We start from the raw sequence: 26,945 nt of genomic DNA, 5'->3' as shown, positions 1-26,945 counted from the left end.
GCCAGCGCATTTATTACCATACAAAAATCATATCACATTAACAAACATCATACATGCAGTGTTGTGCTTTAGTACATCCTTGCCAGATGAAGAACCAAGAAATAGCTATTAAGCTGTGCGACTGTTGGGACTAAACAACAAGTGTGGTAAGTAAGCTGTCTGAGCAAGTAAAGAATTTTTATGGATGTCTTCTACCTAGAACTTGTGAAGATGAGAGTAGGAAATAACCAGAAAGAGAAGACAGAAGTTGGGTTAGAAGACAAACAGATTCCCAGAGTCCCTGAAGAAGTGTTAGGGCAGCAAAAGAGAAGCATTTTTTCCTGAATGAGAAGTTCTGCTTAAATGCAAGACTAAACCTCACCAACGCAAATCAGCCTGGAGCAAAGAAAAATTATCCCATATTCTGGGGTATCCAAAAAATGTATCAGGTGAGCAAGAGAGAGAGAAGGAAATCCAACTACCTGCTACCAACTGAGACAAGGGAATGCATTTATCATGTTCCCTTAGATTATTTATTTCCTCTTGCCACCTGAGCATAAGGTGAGTTCTACTTTTCAATCCCACAAAAAGTTTTAGCATACCAGGTGCTACATTTCAAGTACAATACTCTATAGAGTAAGTGTGAAAGATCCAGCAGCAGGCAACTAGCACCTTTCTGTTCACACCTTCTAGTTCTGCAAGTTGACAGAGGCATTGACTAAATCTTATTTTCACTCCACTGATGACCAAACTATTTCACTCACAAATTCCTGTGCATAGATCAAAATATTGTCACAAAAGATGAAGAACATCAGAATTCACTGTTAATACGGAGGTGAGGTATGAAATAAGGGTTATCTTTAATAATAAAGGATGACAGAAGCAACAGTAAGAAAAAACAGAGAGTAAATCTAAACCCCACCTCCTGCCATTCCAAAAACTTTATTTTTCTTTACACCAGCTGCCATTTCTCATTTTAGGATGGATCTTTTCTTACTCTGTTTTAACAAGTATTTTCCAGTCTCTGAATTTACATCTTCACTTGTTCTTTCTGGTTTTAATCAACTCTTCCTGTTCCTCTCTTCACATCCATCTTCCTTGTCCTTGATAACACCAGGTTTCCTACTAAAGTTCAGTTTAAGCTCTCAATTCTCTGGCTTCTTTGCAATTTTTTTTTTCTTCTTTGGCATTCAACTCTGAATTAACACAGTAACTATAAAAACATACATATTACTAGCTCCTTTTTTATTGCACAGTGGCCTGACACTCCTGGCTTTCTATGAATTATTCCCTCTTCAAGTCACCATTTGATTTCTTTTAGTATCTCTATCCACTATATTCTTGCAAACTTCATTCAGCAGCAAAATTCCTGATGTATAGATTATGTTATAATCCCTCCTGTCTTTTTATTTATGCCTACTAAGATACTGAATCCTGACTCTCAGGTTCTACAGCCTCAGATCTCTGCCACTCTCTCTACAGTGTTCATCATTCTAGCACAAGTTTTAAATCAAACTCAGATTCTTCTGGTTTGGCAACCGTTCAGCTCCCACAACCATGCTGAACAAGAAATTCACCTAGTTTCTCAGTTCTCCTACCCCCTTGCACTGTCCTCATTATTCCTACTTTTTTTGCATATTATACAGTCCTATTACAGTTGCACAGTGGTTCTTAATTTCACCTTCTTCTTTTCATAAGAAGGTATGTTCACTTAAATTGAAAAAAATACCATTTTTTAAAAGACTGTTTTTCCATTAATATCAGTTTTGCACTGTCCAGAATGTACACAGACAATAAAATTCAGTCACCATGTCCTATACAAAAGAGGAAAAAAATAATTCCAAACCAGTAAAAACATTTTCAAATATATTTACTAATTTCAAGATTCTTAGTCATTCACTGTATGTATTTACATAGCATCACTATAGAAGGGTGCTCTTTCTAAATAAAATAGCCAAGGCATTTATTCCTTTCACTATCCATTTCTTCTGTTTCTAACTCATAATGTTTCATGGCAACAAAGTATTGGATAAAAGTTTCGCCTAATGCTTCCTTAATGCACGAATCTTTCTCAAGTGCAACAAGAGCATCTTCTAGTTTCAGAGGGACTGTTGAATGTTTCAGGTCAGCAGTGTGATTTTCTTCTTGGAGCATATCATCATACCTAAGTCCTCTCTTTATTCCATCTAGACCTGCAGCAATAGTAGCAGCAAGCACCAGGTAGGGGTTTGCTGTAGCAGAACTTAATTTATTGTCTATTTGAGTGCCTTTTCCACCATGACATTTGACATTAAAGGCACAGCTGTTATCATTATATGCCCATTTTGCATTTACAGTCTCTCTTGATTCCTTACTGTATTTAGAATAAGGCTTACGGCAGCTGGTGGTAGGAGCCATCAAGCAGCTGATAGCTGCTGTGTGTGCCAAGAGACCCGACAACCAATTTTTTCCAATATCTGAGAGCTCCTCAACTCCATAACCAGCAGAAAACAAATTCTTCTGGCCATTCAAATCCCACAGGCTATGTGACAGAGCCCCTGAATTGTAGAATCCTGATTCTGAGAAAAAACTAGCCACGTAGCTATACTTCTTAGCTACCTCTTTAATGCCTGTTCTAAATGTGAAGGCACTGTCAGCAGCATCTATGCCAAATGCTGGATGAAAAGTGATCTCCATTTGCCCAGGGCCATTGGAAGAAGAAAAGCTTTCAATGTTGGCACCAGCATAATACATTCCTTCAATGAGCTCCTGAATGAAAGTCTGGTCATGGTTATTTAGTATCGTGGCTGCAGCAAAGGATATTGTCTTTGAATTTACAACCTCAGTAATGCCATAAATACAAAATTCATAAGTGAAGGCAGAGTGCAGAGAAAAGCCATTGTCCTGAAGCTGGCTCAGCTGTCTCTTGGCGATGTGCCTTGGAGAGGTCATTAGTGGGTTGCCCAGCACAGTGAAGGAATCACATATCACTCTTGCAGTCTGCTCAGTCCAGGGGAGTATTCGAAACGTTGATAAATCAGGGTTCAGGATTATGTCGCAATTAAAATTGGTTGCATTTATGTAATCTGATTCATTATCTTTAGGATTCAGTGTCAGCTCAAGATAACTTCTGGGCATGGCAACACCATGAATTGCTTTCTCCTAAACACAGAGCAGAATGACAGATTACCAAATAAGAAAATAACTCAACAGTATTTTTAAGTACGTAAAACATGTAAAACTCAGATTCTCAGTAAGAATAATAGTATTTTTCCTAAAAGAACACTAAAATGCAGTAATTACTAAAGTGGAGGGCAACAGCCGTTACTGTGTCATTATGAAGCAGTGCAAGATTGGTATGAAAACACTGTCATCAAGTATCCAAATGACCAATTTCTAAATTTCCATGAAGAACTGAAAAAACGGTCAACACTTATCTTGCATGGCTTTTATACAATCGTGGGCATCACCGGTTAGGTGCAAACTTTGCAAGTCAAACTTCTATCTATAGTTACTATATCAGGCTTCCTTATCCTCTGAGCCTTTCCTTTACATAGATTCAAGTGACCACACAAAACTCATGGCAATACGAATTCAGCTTCTGACTTCCCTCTAAATGTCACTGTTTTCAGATGCAAAGTTTAACAGAAAATTCTCACTTTCTGGGATTAATAAGTTTGGGAGTGAAATGCAGGGAAGCATTTGTTTCAATATTCCTCTTCTAGGTAGTAAACAGGATAAGCTCAAAATTATACTTCTCCATTTGAACAGTGAGCTTCAGCTTACACAAATGAAATGCGGATAGGACCAAAAGGAAGGATCATCTACCTTCAAACTAGTACCTTTACAACTTATCTTTAAACTTTTATGTGATGCCAAGTTCTATCAAGTGAAATTTGTCTCATGTTTGCATCTTACCTTTATTATTCTAAGGGAAAGGATTACCATCTGAATGAACAGAGGAGAAAGACAAAAGCCAGAAAGGGGCAAACTCAGAGCTGAAAAAAAGCCAAAATTTTGCCTATCCAGGTGGAAAATTTTTGAAATACTTCAAACTGCGTATGGTGGCTTTACTTAAAATAAATGAATAGATTATAAGTAAGAAATAAATAAATAAATTAATAAAATATAAATAATTCTGCCTTCTCTTAAGTAGGTGGCCATCCAGTGGTATCCTCCTTGTGTGACACCCGTAACCAAAACTGTACAGCATGGTGAATACTGCTCCAAGATAGCGAAGCTATACATTTGACACTGAAAAGGTATTGAAGGTGATTATTCTATAGTCAGTTGTTCTGTATGTATGCATACATGTGTGTACATGTTTTAGCATAAAAAAGTTTAGATTGCCATGCAAAGCTCCAATTTGTTCAGATATTAAGGTAAACAAAAAAGCTGTCTTTGAACAAGCTGATCTAGACATTTGCAATTTGACAAAGCAACTGAAAGAGAAGTTGCAATTAACCTACCACCCTTAACAAGAACTAAAATGACTGAGAGAAGATTATTTTGATAAAATCCAAATAACATCAGAGAAGGCAAACTGTATCTAGATGATACAGTTGCAGCTTAGCAATAAATGAAATGGAAATAATGAAAACATGGCTTAGGCTTCAGAAGGAACTTGAAACAAAAGTGCTCTACATCTTTTCATGTTCATGTCTTTTTTTTTTTTTGTGATCACTGAGTAAAGCTTAAAATATTGATAGTGATAAGTGAGTGAAAGTATAATGTAGTTATGCACATGAAGTAGCACAGAAGCAACGTATTGAAAAGGCTGATGGGTCAAGTATACACATGGTGATGATTGCTTCCTAATTCAATTCTTATTTCCTGAATCATTAATATGGCAAATATCATGCAAGCCAATAGTATTTTCTTATCTGATTGATGGACATAAAATTTCTCACAGCTGAAGTGATTTTCCTTCAGACATGTTCTTTCTTTCAGTGTTTACTCCTTTCTTTTTGAAATTTACTGACATTCAGCAAAATAAAGTATCTATAATGCATTGACCTGAAAAGGTTATGATGAGGGAAGGATTATTAGAAGTTCAAAACACTGATATTACTACCCTTATTTAATTAGATTATTGTTTGGGGGAACAGAGGAACGGATGATCGCAGTGATGAAAAATGTTCAGATCCTTTGGGAACATTAACAAGTGGCGGGAACAAATAATTTATTCTAAGTTTGAATTTCTACATGTATTATGAAAAAAAAAATGATGATATAGATATAGATATAGATGATACAGATGATACAGATATATAGATAGAGATGAGATAGAGATAGAGATAGAGATAGAGATAGAGATAGAGATAGAGATAGAGATAGAGATAGAGATAGAGATAGAGATAGAGATAGAGATAGAGATGATAGATAAATTAAAGACACGGCCATTAAAACACGTAAAGGTTCGGCTAGAAACCAAAAGACTTACATGAAAAAATCGAGAAGGAACATTCTTTGATCTTGACACGCCATGGAGATCTATTGATTCAAATCTGACGAACTGTACATTGTCCCTGGCCATCTGCTGCTTAATAAATTCAATATGAGAGAACAGGCGAAGAAGAGTTGGATTTCCAAGGTTGTTTACATCAGGTTCTCTGCTGGACACTGTAAGTGAAGAGGAATGTTCAGGTGAAACAAAATAATGAATACTGGAATACAGGTTGTTCTCCTAAAAAGTGCAATAGTGGGAAACTCTGACGTGGAATGTAAAAGCAAAAACATTTTTGTAAATAAACACACTTTTCTTTCCCTGAGGACCTGTATAAATTGCCTTTTTTTTTTTTTTTTCTGAATGGTCTATGGCTGAAGCTTTTTTTCAAGTTGGTAAGAGAACATGAGAATCATGCAGTAAAGCTAGGAATTTCTGAGGGATACTGCAGCTGGTTTGTTGGGTATTTCTAAGAGCCCAAGTAGCAGCTGGGTACCTGTTTCCCACTGAAAGCTGAAAAAATTCAGATGCTATATTACTTCGGTGCCATTGAAAAGTGCACGGATACAGAAAGATGGCCTTTCTCAAGATCTTCTGAGGAGGACTGTAGTCTTCTCCACCACAGGCAGCAGAGTTTTAAGAGCTTACGCACTTATGCATTTGCTGTTATGGAGTTGTCTTCTTAACTGTATTACAGCAGCTGTAGGATTGTATAAACATATTTACATTAAAGCAGTAACATCTGAATATAACCTCCGTAATGGAGCAGAGAGCTGGGCACAGTAATTTCACAAACCTCTCAGTCTCTCAGCCTGCTTTTCTTTTGAGTATCTATGTATTGTTATTGTTCAAGTTAAGCTACATAAGGTATTAATTTCCATTTAGTACAATAAACCAACAAGACCAAAGAGAAGAAAAAACGTGAAAAAATATTTATTTATACATTTCTGGGAGGAAAGTCCATTCTTCCTGAGGAAGATCAGCAGTTGAAGAACACCAACAGGAGCCATGCACCACCACTCATAAGGTGAAAGCTTTCATGCTGAGGCTACAGGGGTTGGTGGGAGCGCTCCCAATCTCCCCAGTACCAAATTACCCAAACTAGAGTAGATCTCTAGCAGTAGCCAGCAGAGACAAACACAGACTTTTGACCGCACCTTTGCGGCAAATAGGGCTACCAGCTGTGAGGCTGTAAGGAGGCTCTCTAGCTAGTCCAGCACAAGGCTGTCTGACCCTTCCCTGAGAAGGAAGCAAACTCAGCCACAGTCACAGACTTCTCTGAGTCTTTGAATACTACTGGAGCATCCTCCAGCTCCAGATAGCAAGGAGGTGACTTTAGGTCAGTAAAGTAAGAAGAGGTTAAGTAATAACAGTACTCCCAGAGGAATGACAGGTGAAAATACTGAACAAAATTTTAAGTAAATGTAACAGTCTGTAGGAAAAGAGAGTAAAAAATAAAAGGTAGAAGGAAGAAAAAAAATAATTTTACCACATGCAGTTCTCCTTGTCACATCTTTCCCTTTGGTCTGCTTCAGCTGTAAGCTGCTTATGAAAATCGTGCTTTTCCAGTGTCTCCTATAACTGCTAGGGCACTATGCCCTTTAAAAGATGTGCATTAAATAAGGAAATCCTGTTTAAATATTTTGTGTAACATACACTCTGTTACAGATGCTGCCAAAACACAATAGTGAGCAGGAAGGATATGTAAACCAGCCTCGTCTTACATGTGTCATCCAAGTAATAGTTATTTGAACACCACTTCAGTTATCTCATAACATTATTTTACAACATAAATGTTTACTGACATTTAGCAGACTTGTCCTCTTTATGAACCTAACCATCAGTCAGAAGTTTATTTGATAAACTATAGCTATTTACTAGATTAATTGAATTAAAAGAAAATTCTGAAAATCTTGCTACAGATTACAGCAAATAGTGTTTTCTTCAACTCCAGGGACAGCAGATTGAGGTTTTTTCCTTTGTAAAAGCAGGGCTCTGTCCCTTATTCTACACATTTAATTTCCTGTGCAAAGATGGTAAACAGTTCCTGTCTACCACCTGTCACACTGAGATTTTTACGTCTTCATATTATTTGAAATAAGGTTTGATTGGCAAGCCTTGACATCCGAATATTGTCAACTTTTGATATATATTTTGCAAGTATCTTACAATGTCCTGAAATGCTGCCTGTTAAATTTTCGTCTACTAAACAAACATTTTTCAGGTAAAAACATAAAATTCATGAAAAACAACAACTTTAACTCTGACCCAAGTAATTTTTGACATCAGTATTCCTAAGTGATATAAACAACGTAAAATCAATATTTACAAAAAACTCATATGTGATAGGCATTCATATCAGTGATGTATGAATTTGTTTAAGAAGTAAAGCTACAAATATGTCAATACTTTATCGAAACATCTACCAACGGTAGGTAACTTTCCAAATTTTATATAGCTTGTATTCAAGCTAAAGTTATTTGAATAAATGCATAAATACATAATTAGAATATATGAAATAACATAATTTAACAGAAAATTCCTGGTTTTAAAGAACATAAAGCAAGGAAAAAATGAAGAAGCAAGAATTTGTCTTCTCTGGTAGGACTTATTATGATTCATGATAGTTCTTTTTAAATGATGAGACTAAAATTTATCTGTTGGTCTAGTATTAGTATAAAATTAGGCTATATACCAGCCTAGACAGCCCACTAGTCAAAAGACAGATACTTATTCATTTACAATATCCTTTCTCCAAAATTTGTTAAAATCAATAGAAACACTCCTGTGGCTTTCACATACTTTTTAGAGGCAGTTCATCCTTTATTTCACTTACAGATTATCTTTCCCACAGAAATAACAAGTTTCTGTAAATTGTATGATAGATAAAAAATATGATCATGACTTAATATTTGACTGATTTTGGAAATATGAAAGTGGATTTTTTCCCAAATAATATTTAGTTAATAAGTACTGACAACACTTACTTTTCTTCAGCACAGGTCTCAAAATATATTTTCTTGGTAGCCACTAAATAAATCACTGGCAAACTAAGTCCATGAAGCCAATGATGCCTTAAGTTTGAAAAGGTGTAGTAGGGAACTGAGTACTTTGTGTTTTCCCAGTTCATAGAGTCATTATCAAGAGCATAAGCTACTGGAGATAAGGTAGCTAATAAGTATTAGACAGGTCTAGCTGATATAGATACACAGCCTAAAAATTTACGTTCTTATGAGGGAGGATTTTGTTCATGAGTATAACGTTTTCCTTAGCTCTCTGGGCCTCCAGAAATAACAACGTCTTTATTTTCATTTCAGAAAATCTGCTTATGGAAACATGTATGTAAATTTCACAAGATACTCAGATTTTGACTCAGATTTTCATTTTAAAAATAAAATATAAATCCAGATAGGCCATTGTTCTTAAAGCAGAGTGGTATATATAGATCCTTAGATATCTATGTCAAATCAGTGGTACATGGAAAAACGCTAAATGTTTGGGTTTTAATGGTTCTATCTGTATTTCCCATTTGAGTTTACACTGACAAACATCAGTATTACTCATTATTCTTCTGAAATTAATAAAGAAATTTTCTGATATAAACACATTATCTTCATGTATTTTAAAAATATTAATAACACAAAACTAAAAATACTATAATACCAAAAACCCTAAATTTATTATTATTATTATTATTGTTGTTGTTGTTATTATTATTATTATTATTATTGGAAGAGTGGTGCCATTCTTAGATTATGAATATTGAAATCATTCAGATGGCTGAGGATACTTGACATTCGGCTAGGGCAAGGAGTTAACATCACCTTTACCTCTTCAGTAACAAAAAAGTGCCATGACAGAAGAAACTGCACGTCCCAGATCAACCTGTTATTATCTGCTTGCTGAAATAAATCCTTTCCCACAGTCCCTTATTAAATCACACCACATCTAGAACAAACAATATCTCAGCTCATAGGTGACTGTGTCAAACCGATGGAACAAAAAGAACATGTTACATATTGCCAGGGGACTTGACAATGACAGGAGCAGGGTGACCTAACAAATGTAGTAATATTGAAAACTCTTGACTGAGAAACATGACCACCGACACAACATAAGGCAATAACAGCAGCCACCAGCAGATAAACTCCAGATACAAATCATGCACTGAAGAAGGAGACATGTTTCCATCAGTCTTCCCCCAGTCTCTTCCTCCCATGGCCTCTCCAGCAGCACCAGCTGTGCCAGATGTGCTCCCTCTTGGTACAACCCTGCTGCAGCCAGGCAGCTGCTGCACACCCACAAGGCAGGGTCTGGGGAGGCCTGAGCCCGACACAGTGTCAGAGTGCACGTCCCTGTGCTCTGTGACGAGTTGTGCCACCTGTTACTGTCACAGAGTGGCAAGAAAATAAAAGCTCTTGCATACATAGGAAGTACTACATCAGTCAAGGCAGCCAGCGTTTCACCACACTACAACTGTCTTTCACACCAGATATTAACAGGAAAAGTCAGGTGTTCTTTGCAAAACAGTCTATCTAAAGAAAATGGGTTTTGCAATACCTCACTGAAAAGGTGGTCTCAAGGTTAGGAGCGGGAGAGTTAATATCCAAATTTACCTTATTTTCTTCTTCATTCTTAGAAACCTAACACTGGGTGTTCTGATAATCTATCTGAATATTGACCCCTTCGTACTGATGATATCCACTAGCAATGAGTCCCACAGGGTAATCACATATCTACATTCTTCTAAATTCTATGGAAATTCCTGTCAGTGCTAATTTAAATATATCTGCCCTTCCTTACAGGACTCCAGTTTGTGTACTTAAGAAAAACCAGTCTACTTGGTTTGTACAGCATGTTACTTACTGTTCTCATGTTTGTCTTCAAACATTAATGGCTTCTATTTCTCAAACCTCATATGACAACTTTTCCTATGCTAGATATCATTCTCATTGCTACCCTGTTTCCCTGAAAATAAGACAGTGTCTTATATTAATTTTTGCTCCAAAACTTATTACATTTTACATGTATAGCTACCTGGACACTATTTAAATTGACTTTTTTAATGAACTGTAACTAGTGCTTATTTTTGGAGTAGGGCTTCAAGCATCCTCAAAAATCCTGATAAATCATGCTAGGGCTTATTTTCAGGGTAGGTCTTACTTGGGGGAAAACAGGGTAGCATTTAAAGCCTCTCTCTTCTATTCGCATCTGCTTTTTGACATGGTAAATAGACATGAGTTCTGGGTTACCTTTGAATAATACTATTGATATGAATAGTGATCAGACACATTTTCAGTTGAACGCACTATATAATTTACATTTCTTTTTTACTCAAAAAGAGCCTCACAAAAGATGTCTACCACTAGTTCAGCAGAGTATTTGATTTGTGCAGTAAAGTACATAAAAAGTTCTTTCTTACCTCATATTTTTTCTTCTGTACAAGACCCCTAACAGGGGAATAAATATGTGAGCATACCAGAAACTTATCAAAGCATAGGAGGCAGTAAAAACATTTCCCTGATCTGTTTGATATTGACACTTTCAATATTTTTTCCATCCATTTCTTTGTCTCATGATAGCCTGCTTTCTTTTTTAATCTGAACTGTGAAGCACGCTTTTTCACTGATATGGCCATGGAGAAGGTAAGCTCTTTTTTGTGAGTTTTATAGCTAATTTAGAGAGTAATGAATGGCTTCAATCATCTGTGAATTTTTCTTTCCAAATGGTATGACAACAACATGACAGCTTCTCAGAGGAGCTACATCATCAAGAATCTCACACAAAGTAGGATTTTATTTCTTAATAGATGAAATATAAATCATCCATATTTGTCTGTCTCCAGAGTGTTTTGTAAAATTGACTCTTCTACATTGATTGAGAAAATTATCACAGTTATATAGAAAATATTAGAAAATATTCTACCTAGGCAAAAGGATTTGAAAACAAAATATACCGGTGTCTGAAAAAGAAAAATAAGGTGAGTAATATGCACTGGAGCTACCTAACTAATAATCTTAAATATGGTGGATTTAGAGTGGCATGTTTTTCTTCAAACTCAAAGAGAAAATTTTGATTTAAGGAAGGCATCACTGTGCAAAGTTGCATGAACTGAGGTACACACTATCACAAACTAGGTAGCCCCGTCTTGTCTAAAAACATTTAACCTAATTTTAAAAAATCAAGTGAGAAAGAGTGAGAGCACCACATAAAATGGGAAGCAATATTATTTATGGAAGAGCAGGTTTTGCACAATATTGAAGGTAAGGACTAAATTCTTCTTGAATATGTTATAGAAGGAGAGGCGGTTGGCAAAGATGTCAAGCAGAGCATGCATTTTAATTACATTAAGTCTAAACTAATTGTTTTGGCAACCTTTCACTGTTACTAGAAAGAAGGTATCTCCAATGGGTGGGAAGAATCACCATCTGAATACACCTCTTTCTCTCACAGAGTCACAGAATGACCATCTTAACACAGGCACCAGAGAGAGATGAGTTAGATCTCACCCAGAAATGGACAAAATAGATCAGAAAGATGGGATGGAATTGGTATCTGAGCAGTCTTGTTTTGTGTAGATTGAGGCGGAAAATGAAAAATCATATGCAGTCACAGAGCAGGAAGATTTCAGCTATTGGTATGGTAGATAAAGGACTGAAGAGGTTTTGTTTGTTTTAAAGAAAAATAGCTGCTCTTAGAGCTTGTGAGAAAAAAAGACAAAAAAAGCAAAGAAAAAAAAACGAAAGCAAGTTGTACACAGCTCAGTTAAAATGGAAAAGGAAAGAAATAGGCAGAAAATATGATGGTTTGTTCAACAGAAAACAAGGGCAATAGAGAAGGTTTAGGAAGGAGCTGAGCTTTAGCTCAGTTACATGTCTTAGCCTTTCCACTGCTGACCTCTAGAGATTTTCCCTTAAGTGTGTATTTTCAGAACAATCCTGCTTTGGCCATATGTAGACACTGAGTAGATCTGAAATGCGTCTTCCAAACGTTTTGGATCAAGATATCTGATTTGAGCAAGTTCAAATATTTGAAAACTTGCAGAAGACAACAGGTTGTATTTCAGATCTACTCAGTGTAAAGATACATTTACATCCAAGACTTCAGGCACTTTGGAAACTAAAATATTTTAAGTAATATTTTAGTTAAAAAAGTAAAATATTTAGGATTTTAACTTATCAATCAAAAATCATTAGCAGCAATTAAATACTGTTTATGCAGAGGCTCATTAAAGAATGAAGAATTTTATCTAAGACTTTATCCTCTTCACTTAAGTTACTGAATGTATTAAATGAAAATTAAATTTAAATGCATACATTTCTAATTAAGTAGAAACTATTTCTGTGCATTCCATTTACTAGTGGAATTTACTGGTCAAAGCCAAACGGAATCCCAAGCTTCTGAGACTGAAAAACCTTTAGTTTTCAATATGTTTCTGATGAGACAAAACAGTTTTACCACACCTCCTTTCATAGTTCTCTACAGTTCTCTTACAGTCATTGTTATCACTAGTGAAAAGATTAGGATTTCACCCCAAGTAGTTTAAGGCATTTCAGTGTTATGTAAATAATCTATATTAATCATTATGGGATTTGTACCACACTGAGTGGACAGAGATGCCCACCTCCAGAGGTCAGTTTCTCGACAAAAATGCCTTTCTCTATTGACTAGGTAATAAATTTGGATTAGCCACTTTGCTTTAAGTGGCTAAAATTGGGTTGAAATTTCCCTGTGGAATCGACAATTAATCTCATCAGTTCCCCGTACCTTGTAAATGGTGCTACGAAAAAGAATAATTGCTCATATATTTTAAAATATATTTGCTAACTTTGCAGACAATGAGAAAACAGCAGTAATCTAAATTTGACAATGCGTTTTGCTAGCCTTTCAGCAATGCAAAAAAAAAAGATGTAATCTGGAAAGGGAACAGCGTCAAGTGTAGGCTGAGAAATAATCCTCTAACTTTTTTAATTCTAATAGACATGAATAGAGAGTAGTTTGAGCACAAAATATCTTTTCAAAGCTTTATATTTCTCCTGCAGTGCCCTGAGTTAGCACTGATAGTGTTAATCGATATCTTGTTCAGACTTGTTCAAACTGCATAACTCAATATGTCTACTAAGAAATCCTGCTGTAGCTAACATTTGATATATTCAAATTGTCTGTTTTCAGAGTATGTATAGCAATATTTCTACCCATCTGAAAGGAGACTTTTAAAAAAGCAGGATAACTTAATATTGTTCTAAAAATTTGATTGCTACCATTATATTTCATTACGTAGTTAATGATGGAAAAGGTATTTTATCAATGAAGAGCTCCATATTTCTAGTACTAGTGACATAAGTCAGAGGGTAAGATAACTATCCTGAAAAGCTGGTAACATGATCTGAGCTTGATGGTCCTGGAAATGTATTAATCTGGTATCTATTCAATGGCAAATTGTTGTTTGTGTGCTTCCTGGAACAGACAGAAAACAACGACCTGCTCAAACCCATTACATTATCATAGCTAATAGTATTTCAGTTTGCTGATCCAGCTGGCCCAGACCTATAGTTTTTATAGTTTCAAAGAAATCACAGGCTATTAGTAGCAATTAATTGGGTCTATAAGCACTTCCAAAATAGACTCACTGAACAGTATGAAGTGGAAGTTCTCTGCCTCATTTGCTTTTCTTCCCCTATAGTTTATCTGAGATGTTTTTGCATTCCAGTCTTCTCACAGGACAGATAATTAAAAACACCATCCCTAAATGGGAGCGGGAGCAATTTCCACTGCTGGAAACATTAAGAAAAAGAAAATTTTAAGAAGCCCAGATGCCATCAGAGCCTTGTAGTGTCTAGCAGACCTTTGGGAAATGTTGCCCGCACTCAGTTTAAATGAGGAAATATTTCCGTTTTAGTGAAAAAGACATGACTGCTTGTGCACAGCAATTTTTGTCAGGCAGCTGGGCTTCATAAATGGCTTGCTTGAAAAAAAAAAAAAAAGGTATAGTTTTAATGCACAACTTCTGATCCATGCTGATCACACAAAAACCACAAGTGTCAGTTCTCAGTTCTCTCATGTTCTAGCTCTAACTAAAGTTTGCAGCTTGACAAAATCCATGAAACAACAGGAACATTTTATTTAACAGGACAGCAGGTGATGTTTAAATGTCTTACCAGCATAGTGTGCAGAGGAGTCAAACTGAATCTCAGCATCTGTGCTTTCTGCATGTGTAGAAGCTGCTGGTAGTCCCAGAAAAAGTTGACCCACGTCACTCCCGGCTGGTTGCTGCTGATCAGACCCAGCAGAGCTGAAAATCAGGAAAGGTTTGCTCTGTTGCCCCATCCCCTCCTCATGGAAGATGTGGTGCTTTCGATTCTCCTCTCCAAAATGCAGACTAAAAGTCTCAAAGGGTCGACCCCGCTTGTCAGCTGTTTTCTCCCAGGGTTTTGAATTTTTCTGAGAAAAACCGACACTTGCCTTGCCACTGTAATTGGGCCCATGAGCAGGCAGAGGACCTTCACTCAGCAGGTTTTTCAACTCTTTCAGACTTTGTTTAGAAATGTCAGGTGCCCCAGTGAAGGACTGTGCAGTACTGCTTCCCTGTGTGGTTACAGTACTGCTCAGGGAGCTCATCTTCATCCCGTGAAACCTGACATCTTTTTCTTCCATCACACACCGCTCTTCTTGCTTGCTCTCTACCTTCTCACTGCCTTCTCCCCTGCACACTGCCTCTGCAGACCCAGCTTTCTCTGCGCTCCTCGCAGGCTGTATGCCCATGAGTTGCTCTGTTTTAGCTGGTGTATCTATTTCCTTATGTATTCTTCCTATTATTCTTTTCCCAGTGTCAGCATTTTCCTGGATTTCTTGTGTTTCTCCAGACGTGTCTTCTTTAATGTTGCTGCCAGTATGGGAACTGTCACAACCCCCTCTGTCCTTTTGCACTGGAGGAAAACTAGTTGGGTTTTGAAGAGGCTGATCTGATGGTGGTTCTGAGCAACTAGTAATTCCCTGTAGGGGACAAGGGTCTGGGATTTCTGAGGTGCAGGACAGCTCCATCCTTTCATTTTCTAAAGGAGAAACATACTTTACAGGACCTTTGACTCCCTTTTTCTTTCTGAAACCACATATATTGTTGCCATCAACTTCATCATTGTCACTTTCAGATGTGTTCTGTAAACAACAATAAAATATACAAACAAATAATATGTATGAATGAAACAGAACATAGCAATGGACTATTACCACCAGCCGAATTTGCCATAGTACTTCCATTATTTCTTGTAAGTCTCTGTGGACATTTACTGATCCTCAAATTCTGCTATTTTGATTAAAAAAATTCTCACCAAATATTTTTTTTATCTTTTAGAATAAAATTGGTGAAAATTCCTTCATAATGCAGTTTTTAGGCAGATTTAGAAGATTAAAGTATGACATTGCACACTTTGTGACATCGTTTGTCAAACATGTGCCCTTTAAATGTGAAAAAAATGTGTTTTAAGAATTACATTTAATTATATTATTGTTCATATTAAAAGCATTTGTATTTACAAAGGAAATTTATTGCCCTGAAACACAGAACACTGGAAATCCTTATAAGTATAGGGAGCAAAACCAGAAAACAAACAGCTTTTAAATGAATTTCAGGCTCCAGTCTGGCCAAATAACTGAACATCCAGGGCAGTGATCAAAGGACAAACCCATATTTGGATGTGTAAACAGGAAAGAACAAGAAGATTTTTACATTTATATATGGCATTGGTAGTGCTGGGAGTAGATTTTAAAATGGATGTAAACATGTGGAGAAGGTGCAAAAAGGAGCTATGAAAATCAATCTGCTTGCATTATCCCAGGTAACATCAAGAAGTGTCTGGATCATCCTCCTTCCTAAGTATCCTGATCCTACCACAAGTGTGATTAATGTGAGGTGACAGGGAAAAGGACAGGAAATCAAAACCAGATAGATTCAAATTTTAAAATAACAGAGATTTTAATGTTGTGAGTGACTAATTATTTCACAGACTCTCAAGGTAGGGATTGAAATGTCCTAAGACTCCCTAATATGGTTTCACCAAGATATAAATCACAAACTGTTATATTGCTTATGAATACCTACTCAAGTATTTATTTTAGATTCAGTAGCTTAACCAGCAGTCCTTGGTTTGCTTGGAATGGGCAGCAATGAGCACCTCTAAAAACACATATCAGGAGATATCCTCTGAATGAGCCCATTCTTTACCTTTTCCACAATGGAATAATGTGCAGTCTCTCCAATTTCTGAACTTCCAGAAGTAGAGATCTGCACAAAAGCAAAGTGAATGCCAGTCTGGATAAAGCAAAATAGATTCATGTTGGCAGACAAAAGCATGTAGAAGAAAAGGCAGAAGTGTCTGATGTGCACTGGGAAGGAAACCACCACATGGCCTCCATTAAAGCCATTACACCTCGCTTTTTCTATATTATTTCTCCCTATTTTCCCTATTTTCTGATGCATTACTTTCGTTCCCTAGCACAAGGGACACTGTGACTTTGTGCATGGGAATGACTCTTCATTTCTAAATAAACTCAGACATTTATGGACTTAGGTTTAGAAATCATTCACAGTATTTTCTGCAGTGTATTTAACAGGGCAAGATTTGTTGGAAGGTACAAATACAGCATTCTTTCATATCAAAGACAGTCATATGCACGAGTTATGACACAGTCTCATTTGTCTAGTAGTTTATGTGGTGTCTGACATCAGAAAGGGTCTAGTACCTGGGCACAGAAGGGAGAGCACCCAGGAAACAGGACTTATGAATTATCTGTTTAACTTTTTTTTTTTTAGTAAGTTTTTGTTCTACAGAGGATAAGGATGAATAAGAAAAATACCAGCTTGAAAGAGTTACAGTGGAAGTGAGTTGGATACAGATCATGACTTAATTTCATAGAATCACATGTCCTGCTGTGGTGAAAGGAAAGCAGAGCAGCCATAGCATTAATGTGACAAAAGTTCTGGTTATTTTTTATTTAATTGCTGAATATTCCTGTAGTTTTGTTGCTTTGTGGCAGCAGCAACAGGGGATACTAAAACTACCTGAAAGTTCTTTTAGCCAACATTTGTTTCAGAATCATTCAATTTTTATTTACTTGTTTTCAAATATTTACTGGCACCCAAAGCCAGATGTTTTGAAAGTTTCAAAATGTGTTTCTGTTTCTTATTAAGTGAACACTTGGGAGGTCATTCAAATATTCTTGCCAGAAGGATTAGGCCCAAAATATAAACACTATGGACCACATTATGCAATGAATCCAAGACTTAGATTTTCCTTTCTAGAGATGTATCTGATGTTAATTGCCATTGATAGGCATTGGTATTCCTCCAAGTTCTGATTACCACCAGGATCTCTTACCCCAGTGCTGCATTTCATGCTAGTACACCTATCCCCTCAGCAATGGTGCCGTTTCAGTGGAGGTGGACCAGTGCAAGCCCTACAATAGGCAGGAAGAGTCAGGGTGGATCAGACTTCATTTCTCATTATGGATAATTTCACCTCATATGAATAACGGCTTTGCTTGTCTTCACTAGATGCTTCTTGTGTCACTGTGGGTACACAAGAGTCTGGAAATCTGTGACTATTAACAGAAGACAAGGGCTATACTCGTGCATTACAGCAGTATGTTAGAGCACTGTGCAGGTAGGAGAATAGAGGACACTATCAGCAAGCAAGCATTTCAGCACTGTGCACATGAAATTGTTTGCTCTACTTAACCAAATTACATGCCACTTGTGTCATGCCATCAGGCTTCTGCAACCAGTAGACATTTTATATCTTGTGATAACACAGAAAACAAGCATCTAAAGCATTTTTTTAAATCAGTGTGTGTTCACTTTTAGGCTTTATACAAGTTCTGAAGTAGAACTTTAACTATATAATTAAATACAAGACTGAGATAAGGCAGTTCATCTCTAAATCTGTCAATTTGCAATCTGAGAGACTTTAGAAATGTAAAGTGTTGCCTTTAGGAGGAATAATAAGTGCTAAGATTCCTGGTGTGTGAAACACAGGTGAAAATCCAAGGCAATTCTTGAACATTGACCTTAAAATAATTTTATAGGTGACTGAAAATATATCTATAATGTCCTATGGGGCAAATATAGAGACTGCAGAGAGGACCTTCAATTTTTCTTCTACTTCGTGTTTGTGCCATGGCCTCAGGCAAGACTGAACATGCTATTGGGGTTTATAAACCTCTCTCAAAAATGTATTGACAGAAAGAGAGAGGGAAATTAGAAGAAAAAAAAAAAAAGGAAGAAGTGAGTTTGCTTAAAAGAAGCTCTGAGTAACTGTGGATGAATAGTTACACAAGGATTTCTATCATAGAAAAAGGTGAAAGAAGTAAGGAGCAACAGTAGTGGGAGCTTTTATATATCTAATTAACAAGATGACCCAATGTTCCTGCTACAGGCTACCCCCAAAAAAAAAAAATGATATTAACACTCAGCAAAATGCATTGAAGTCTCAGTCACATTCTCCTCTTTTCTTCTGTTTCAGATCATTAACCAATTTTAGCCTTTATTTTAACTGATACGTAAGAGGTCAAATTGTAATGATCTTCCCGAGTTGTTGCTATAATTTTTTCAAGACTGAAAGACTAATTTTGTGAAGAACATAAAAGTGTCAAAATCTGAGAATTAGAAAAACATGAGAAGCTAAACCAGAAAAGTCAAAAATATGTAAGGTTTTACTGATTGAGGTTTTTTTTATTTCAGAAAAGTTAAACTGCTTCATTTAGGTTTGACGCTTTTTTTTTTTCTCTCATATAAAACAATGTCAAAAAACTGAAAGGAAATGTTTCCAAACTAAAAAAAACTGAAAATATGGTTCAAGGGATGTTGACATGTGACATTATTCACATTGTTTGAACTTTTTTCCAGTTTTATTTCAAAAGTAACACAGTTTTTCAAGGCATTTAAATTGCTATGAAACTGTAAATGTTGAGGAATTTTTTCTGACTCTGGCTGTTATCAGGTTACCCTTTACAGCTCCCTGAGGTTGGTACAGTCAAGTTTAATTAATCTTTTTGTGTAGTAACAAATTTCAAAAACTATAAGTCAGGTCAACAGGAGATGCTGCTCAGGAGCTTACACAACACTACCCACAAAGCAGCTATGCCCGTGTCCAAGTGCTTTCCCTGCCCCTTCCTCTGACAGATGGAAAGCCTTGCCCAGCTGCACCCCCAGTAACCAGGCAGCGAAGGAGCAAAGGATTCAGGAACAAATTATCTACTGCTGGTGAATTAATGCAGCTTCACTGGAGTCACTGGAGCTACACAGATTTGTACCAGGAGGGATTCTGGCCATGGAGTCATGTGAAGAACAACACAGACATTTCCAGGGAGCAGGTCCAGGCACAGAGAGGGGTTTTGGCTCTTGTGTGCAGTGCTGAAGCAATGTGTGCTGTGATAGGCACTGGTGGCTTGTAAGCTGGAGGCAGAGAGATCGCAGCATATTGTCAAGATATTGCTGTGACTCATTTCTCCCTCAGGGACCCTGTTCAATGAAGTGATTCTATGAGAGTGATTTACTGCTACAAAACCTCCCAGTGAAGGACCTACAAGTGGCATAAATATTAGGTATATGTGATTATTTTGTAGTTAGAGAAGCTGAAGTACAGACTTGCCATAGGTCACGGTAAAATGTGTGGTAATGTTAGAAGCAAAAGCAGAGTCTCCTTCCTTCTCTGAAACTTTTAAATATACTCAAGACTATGAATGTCCTTCATATTGAAACAAATGGAATGAGTTTACATCGCAGTATTGTGCTACTTTTCACATCTGACATCTCCCTTTATCTGCTAGTTCCATCCAAAGCCTTCATACTATACATGCAATAATTAGATAAACTTCTGAGGGTCTTTGATTCTCTTGCTGTCTCAAAGCAGCAGAGTTGTCAGTGAGGCAAGGTTGTTTGCAAAATAGTTTCCCTTCGACTATGCCACCTACACCATGTAAAAAAAAAATCCCTGAAGTAAAATAAAGTGTCAAAATGAAGAAGCTCATCCTGAGACCACAAAACTGCACTGCTGGTGTCATGTCCAATTTGCAATGGCGTAAATGAGATCTAAAAGCAGGATCCATTTGACACTCGACTAATCCTCAGGAAGACATTTGCAAGGGAATGGACTAAATGATCTACAAGAATTTTATGTCCAATATCTATGACTCATTTCATACACAAAGATGGTCTAGGAGGCAGGCAGTGACTCAGAGTAGGTACATTTCTGGCACATAAAATATCCATTTGTTCACTTTGATTAAAATGTCTAATAGCCTCAAGAAGTCTACCTGCACTCTTACTTCCAAGCCAAATTACATATTTCTCAATATTTTTAAAGAAACATTTTAGTGTTTTCACAATGAGATCTTCTGGACACTACTCAAAACAGTAGGCACATTTTAATATTTTTTTTACTTTATTTAAAATAAATATTACAAATTCAGGACCAGAATATTTTTTAAAATGCACTCATATAGAAACTGAGCAGCCCCACTCAAATCACGTAGCCTGACTCAGGACTGTCACTTTCAAATCCAGGTCAGACTCTGGTCCACAAATTGTAGGGCTTTCATTCACATTAATGAAGCCAAAGCCAAATGGTTTTCCCACAAATATTAATGGTATCAGGTTTTAGTCCTCTGTTTCTGTTACTTTCGATAAAGTCATAAATGAAAGGGATAGGAAGTTAAAATGTGTAACAGTTGCTTCCTAAAGTAAACGGGGTTTTTTTCAGCTTAAACAAGAAGCCTTTCTTTGACCTGCATTTCCTTCAGAACTAGACACAAAGAGCCTTGCACATAACCCACAATGAAGTATTCACTCACTTGGAATCTTGAAACACATGCAAAAAGTACTTTATATTAGCATATCTGGTCAGAAATCCTTCCCAGTCGGTCTCTTACCTGCTGAGTAAGATCTTCCCTTTTGTTCATGTCCACTTCATTCTAGTTCAGGTCACCATTAGAAATGGGTTAGTAAAAATCTAGCAGAAAGACACTCCGTATTTATAGGCACAGGTACAATAAAGGTTAGTTAAACCAGAATTGCTGTAAAGTTCTTTTCCCAGAAAGCCATGCAGATGATGAACCATAAAGAGCAACACCAACATGTCATGGCCAAGAGCACCATTTTCTGGAACAGTGTTAAAGTAGTAAACTGACAAATGCACATTATTAGCTGCTGCCTGCCTGGAAACAAAGACAACTGAGTATAAAACTGTTTTGCTCTACTTTTCTCCTCACAAAAGGCTTTTGTCCTGGAACAAGCCATTTCTGTTCTGGAACAGAAGCTATTGTTAGGCTCCTTAGAGGTAAAACCTATATTGGGCATTATAACAACAGTATGTTATCGAGGCACATGGACTGGGATTTGAAACGGTCAGCACAATGCAAGAACAACATGCAGTACTGGCCTATTATTCTGGGTGCTTGTATGTTGTTAATTAATATTGGTAGATCTAGTTGTACCAAAATTGGGGAGAGGGGTCTTTTTTGCATTAGATCTCCAAAAATATTTCAAATATTATATTTTCTTCCTTATGCTTTCTATTCATCAGGTTTAATGTGAATTCAAAGGACTGTGTTTAATTGACATTATCGTCATACAGATTCCTTTAGCTGACATAACATTATAGGATGACCATATCAAGTGTGCTGACAGGAGCCCTTCCTCACAATTGGTCACTCAATAAACACAAGTAAACACGATGCTAAGACTGGCATTTAACCCTGTGAAAATGCAAGTTTGGCACTTTTTATACTTAAAAAAAATAATAAAAATAATTTTAAAAAGGGTTTGTTAAATTTAACCCATAGAAATAATGACAATGGTTTAGGAGCTCTAGTTGACAAAAACCTTAGGCATCTCCAGTGAAAAATACCAATACAGCACACTCCATAGGACTGGGCTCCTGCAAGTTCCTCTCAGACTGTCATCATGCAAGTCAGTAAAATTGCACAGATCCTTTTTCTAAGCAACATACAGGTGTCATAGACCTATATTTTGCCGTGGCAGAGTTGCTTCTCAGTCTATTTTGTGATGAGTTGTGCAAGACAGGAACACTTCTGAGCATAACTACTCAGACCTGAAGCAGAGGCCAGACAAAAACAGGTCTCCTGACTCTCCACCTTTTTTAATTTTGAATGCAAGCCTGAACAACTTCGGTTCATAGTTTGGAAAAAAAAATACACTTCAGGTTAAAAATCTCATTCTTGAGAGCAAGAAAAATATTCTTCACAGCAAGGTCAAACACTGGCATAGGTTGCCCAGAAAGGCTGAGGGATCTGCATCCTCAGAGGTATTCAGGACTTGACTGTACATACCATACTTTGTATTCTGTTCTACTCTGTTTTGCTAAACAGAACATAAAGACAAGAAAGAGCAACTTGTGCCTTGAAGAGTGTAGTTTTTGAGGCACTAGGTTAGCAAGCATCATTAGTAATGAATAATATTTCCATTAGCACTGAAAGGATCAGCTATTTCCATCTCAAGCACCTATTAGATCCTCCTAAAACCAGTGTTGATTTGTTTAATTTTGTTTTCTGAACAGGGAGAAATAGGAAAGGGTGAGGATTTTCTGCCAACATGTGCCCGAGAGAGGCTGTTAGTTTCAGTAGAGCTGTGCTGGTCAGAGAAGCCAGAAACTGACGGAAGCCCATTCCACATGTACCGCATTACATGGCATACTGCAAAGAGCAGCTAGTTCAGTAATACTCTTCACCTTCCCACCTTTAACAAATAAGATAAATCAAGCTAAATCTACTGTATCTTCATGAGAAATATCCAGGATTTTGTAAAGAAATTGGGTTTTATATATAGATTCAAAAAGATATTTTCTGTCAGTAGGTTTTTACAGAAAACTGCTTTCACGAGAGTGTGGGAGTCTCGCTTCATAAAAACAAACCTCTCTACAGTCTTTCCCCTGAAAAAGCTCCAAAGAGGAAGGTATCCTAAGAGGGAGAAGTATTCTGTTAGTACCCAATAAAGCGAAGGGAAGATTAAATGAATGAGACTGTGTTTATTTTGCATTTATCATTGAATTCTGCATGAGAGGCCTTTCTATTACAGGTGCATGAACTATTAATATAAAGTACAGAAAAATTTATAATTGTACAGCAATCTTTTATAGCTACACTTACCTGTGCCCAGAATGAACACCATATCTAAATGAGGCAACACCTTCCAACATCAAGATGCAAAGTTAATAGGCCTGGAAAACAAAGGTGAGCAGAAGATTGTGGTGTAGGTCACCAAAGAAATTATGGAGGAATGACTGCTGCTTGATCAGGGATGTACCTGCAAGAAACATCTGCATCACCCCCACATCCCACTGGCAGATGGAGGGTCTGGACCAAATCTGCCTCCAAGGCTCTTCCTCTTTCAGCTGCTTGTCCCATCTCTCCTCTCCTTCTCCTTTTCCACTTGGTTACATAAGCACCTTTTCCAGTCTTTAATCCTTACAGGTACCTGTAGCAAAATTTAGTTCATCTCATCAGCCTTGAGATGGTTTCAATCTTAACATTAGCGTAACTCTGCTATTTTTTTTTCCAGCTTCCAGTGGCTACAAAATCATATTTAACGTTGTTATTAGTAAATACAGTTTCTTAAGGGTGTGTATCATGTAGTCTAATATTTTGATAGCTATTTGTTCTTTCTAGCATCACTGGAAAGAAAGCCCCAGAAGAACACTAAATAAGATTGTTTTCTGGAGGAGAAGCAGAGAATTACACAAAATGATCCCTTTCTTTTAGAATGTAGAACTGATATCATGAGTTTGCATAATTATTTAATTTAAATATTCTGGGCTTCAACCACAGTTTATCAAATACTAATCTAAAAACCTAGACACATCGGAAGTATAACACAAACCAAACATCACAAAAATTATCACTTAATAATTCAGCTACAGATACTTTGTATGCACTGTCTCTGATGAATAAGTAGTAATGAGAAACTGCAAACTGCTCATTCTCCAACTGCTGGTGCTTTGGCAGCTAAAAAAGAGATACAGCTTCTATGGTGACAGCTACTGCAGCAAATAACTGCCAACTCAGGAGAGCTCTCTGCTGGTAAGTTGCCAGCAACCTCCATACATGCAATTTCACCATCATTGTGGCTCAGAACTCTTTCTGATTCCAGCTAGCAATGTCGGGGGTTTTTTTCAAGTGTTTTCAAAAAAAAAAAATAGAAGTTAAAATTATCACTGTCTGTACTCTCCTCTCATTCAGATTACTTTTTCCAGAGGGGGAAATTTCTATATACTCTGAATTAACATTCTTTTAAGCAGAAAAGAATCAGGCCTCAGGAAATCCACCAGGAAACCTTTTTTTCTCCCCAGTAGTGTAGGTTAACTTCAGCTGTTAATTTCAATGGATTCCCTGAAATGCCTAAATTGTTCAAAAGAAACTTTAGAGGATATAGATTTTGTAACTGGGATGGGTCTTTGATAGTGCCTAATGCTTCACAGGTTGGAGGAAGGGAGGATTGCATCCTGTAATCTGCTCATGGGGCTGGAAAATTTCTCAGAATAATTTGATCACATTTTGTAATCACCCAAATTTTATGGGATATGGCCACTGCCATTTCTAATCTTGCCAGGCATGCCAAGGAAAATCTAACCTAATGTGTTCTTTCACCAACAGGATATATTTCTGCTTTTACATCTAACCCTCAGCCTTACCATCATTATTAAACAATGCTGTAGTTTGTCTTGTTCAAAGTGTCTTTTTCTTTGTCATTTCTTAACAGCTGATATATTATTCAGCATCAAGATTTACAAGGGCTTCAGTTAGTTAAATTCCATGTTGCTATTAGTAAAACAGAAAAATAGAAAAACTACTAGAACTTGGATTTGCACCAATCCTTATTGTAACTATCTTACTGATAGGTCTTCTTTGAAGATTTATTCATATGGTTTTCCCACATTTTCACAAGTACACTTTTGCTATGCATGACTGTATTTATCCAGTATCACTCATTTGTTGCCCAGTGATTATTTAGATAACTGGACATGCCACAACAAAGTGCTGCTCCCTCCTCTGTTTGCAGGTGACAAAAGGTAGGTACAAATGGTACTCACAGACAAGGATAGGACTCAAAAATTGGCCCAAGATGTATTAGAAGTTAATGAAGTTAACTTTATGACAATGGCACGCATGAGAAATCTTATCAATAGGTAATAAACAATTATTTTATACTCATAACAACTACAGTTGTCGAAAAGGTTGGTTATTTGAAACTGTAGCACTATTAATGCTTCCAATTATGCTCCATAATTTCAGCATTAAAATCAAATGCCAGACCTTATTACATCTTTGCCAGTTCTTAGTCTTTTATACATCAAATGTGCAAAGAAAATGCAGAGACCTTTTTCTTTATTTTGCTCTTGACAACACATCTGATTTATTTGCTGTATTGAAAGTTTAAAATTACTTTTTAAATTATAAAGAACTAGTGATTAGGAGATCATGAAGAGTCTGTCTTTCTGTGAGTCAAAGTGACACTCTTAAACAAACAGTCAAGTCCTTATGAGTTTGTATCATTCCTAAAAAGAGGAATCAAATATTTTTTCATCCTTTCTATTGCTTCCTCTGTCTTACTAAGTGACTGGAAATTGTTCTATTTCTTTTATCTATTGTTTTATTTTTTGCTTTTATTCCCTTCCAAAAATATAATTTCCAGTCTGGAAGCCAGTCGGTTCTTCATATATTAAATATAGGCTTGCACCAAAAGTCTTTTCTCATAGGCCAGCTTTTACTTGCAAAGCATATGCTACTTTACTTGCTCCTGCATACAGCTGTCACTGTAATAGAATTAAAAAAAAAAAAAAAAAGTTATAGAATAATGTTATGGCTTTAGACAAGCAATGAAGAATGTTAAATCAGACCCAAAATGACACCACAGATAGAACAAGAATTCCTGTTCCCCTAGCTCTGCCCAATACACCTTCCTCCTCCTCCTTCACCACCTCAGTGTCAATGTATGCTCTCTCTCCTGACACAAGGCAGTGGCTGCAGTGGCTGAACTGCAGCTAGAAAATGATGTCTGTGGTTTGCCATGCCTGTTCCAGCATGGCATCACATGGGAAGGCTCCCTCACAGTGTGACTCTGCATGCAGCTCGTCACACCTACCCCATGCTGAGGCACAACCTGTGATGAGGTCTGGGGAGGGAGACCAGCAAGCAAGGTACAAGACACTCCACCGAGTGAACCTTACAGCTGCACTTGGTCGTGCAGGCTATAATTAGCAACTAATATGGATTAATTTAAATCCAGGTAATGCTTTTAATCCTGCAAAATACATCATGTGAGCATTAATATCATTATTCCAGTTTTACAGCTATCCCTGTAATGCTCTCCAGCTATGACGCACTCTCTGACGTGAACTGGAAGAAGCTGCACAACAGAAACCGAACAACCAAAGCACCAACACCATCTTCTGCAGCAGCTGGCATTTTTCACATTAATTTACCATGCAAATTAGTGTCAGATGTAACAGATCTTACTTGACTGATCAAGACA

At 36.9% G+C, this 26,945-nt stretch overlaps 1 protein-coding gene across 2 annotated transcripts in view; it reads right to left on the bottom strand.

Moving 5' to 3' along the window:
• Positions 1–1,920: 1,920 nt before the first annotated feature.
• Positions 1,921–26,945, bottom strand: part of LGSN (lengsin, lens protein with glutamine synthetase domain) — a 58,759-nt gene continuing 33,734 nt past the window's right edge. Inside the window, exons 1-4 of one of the 2 annotated variants that reach the window (XM_065836030.2) lie at positions 21,329–21,358; positions 14,563–15,559; positions 5,402–5,580; positions 1,921–3,120 (exon numbers count right to left, since the gene is read on the bottom strand). In XM_065836030.2, the coding sequence (XP_065692102.1) occupies positions 1,921–3,120; positions 5,402–5,580; positions 14,563–15,559; positions 21,329–21,358 (2,406 nt within the window). Of the gene's footprint in view, positions 3,121–5,401; positions 5,581–14,562; positions 15,560–21,328; positions 21,359–26,945 lie in introns of those variants that run through there. The other variant, XM_065836029.2, reaches the window with a different exon arrangement.

This window comes from Patagioenas fasciata, chromosome 3 (genome assembly GCF_037038585.1).
Source record: "Patagioenas fasciata isolate bPatFas1 chromosome 3, bPatFas1.hap1, whole genome shotgun sequence".
Taxonomy (NCBI): Eukaryota; Metazoa; Chordata; class Aves; order Columbiformes; family Columbidae; genus Patagioenas; species Patagioenas fasciata.
Note: the sequence above shows the minus strand (reverse complement) of the source record. Positions and strands in the feature narration are given on the sequence as shown.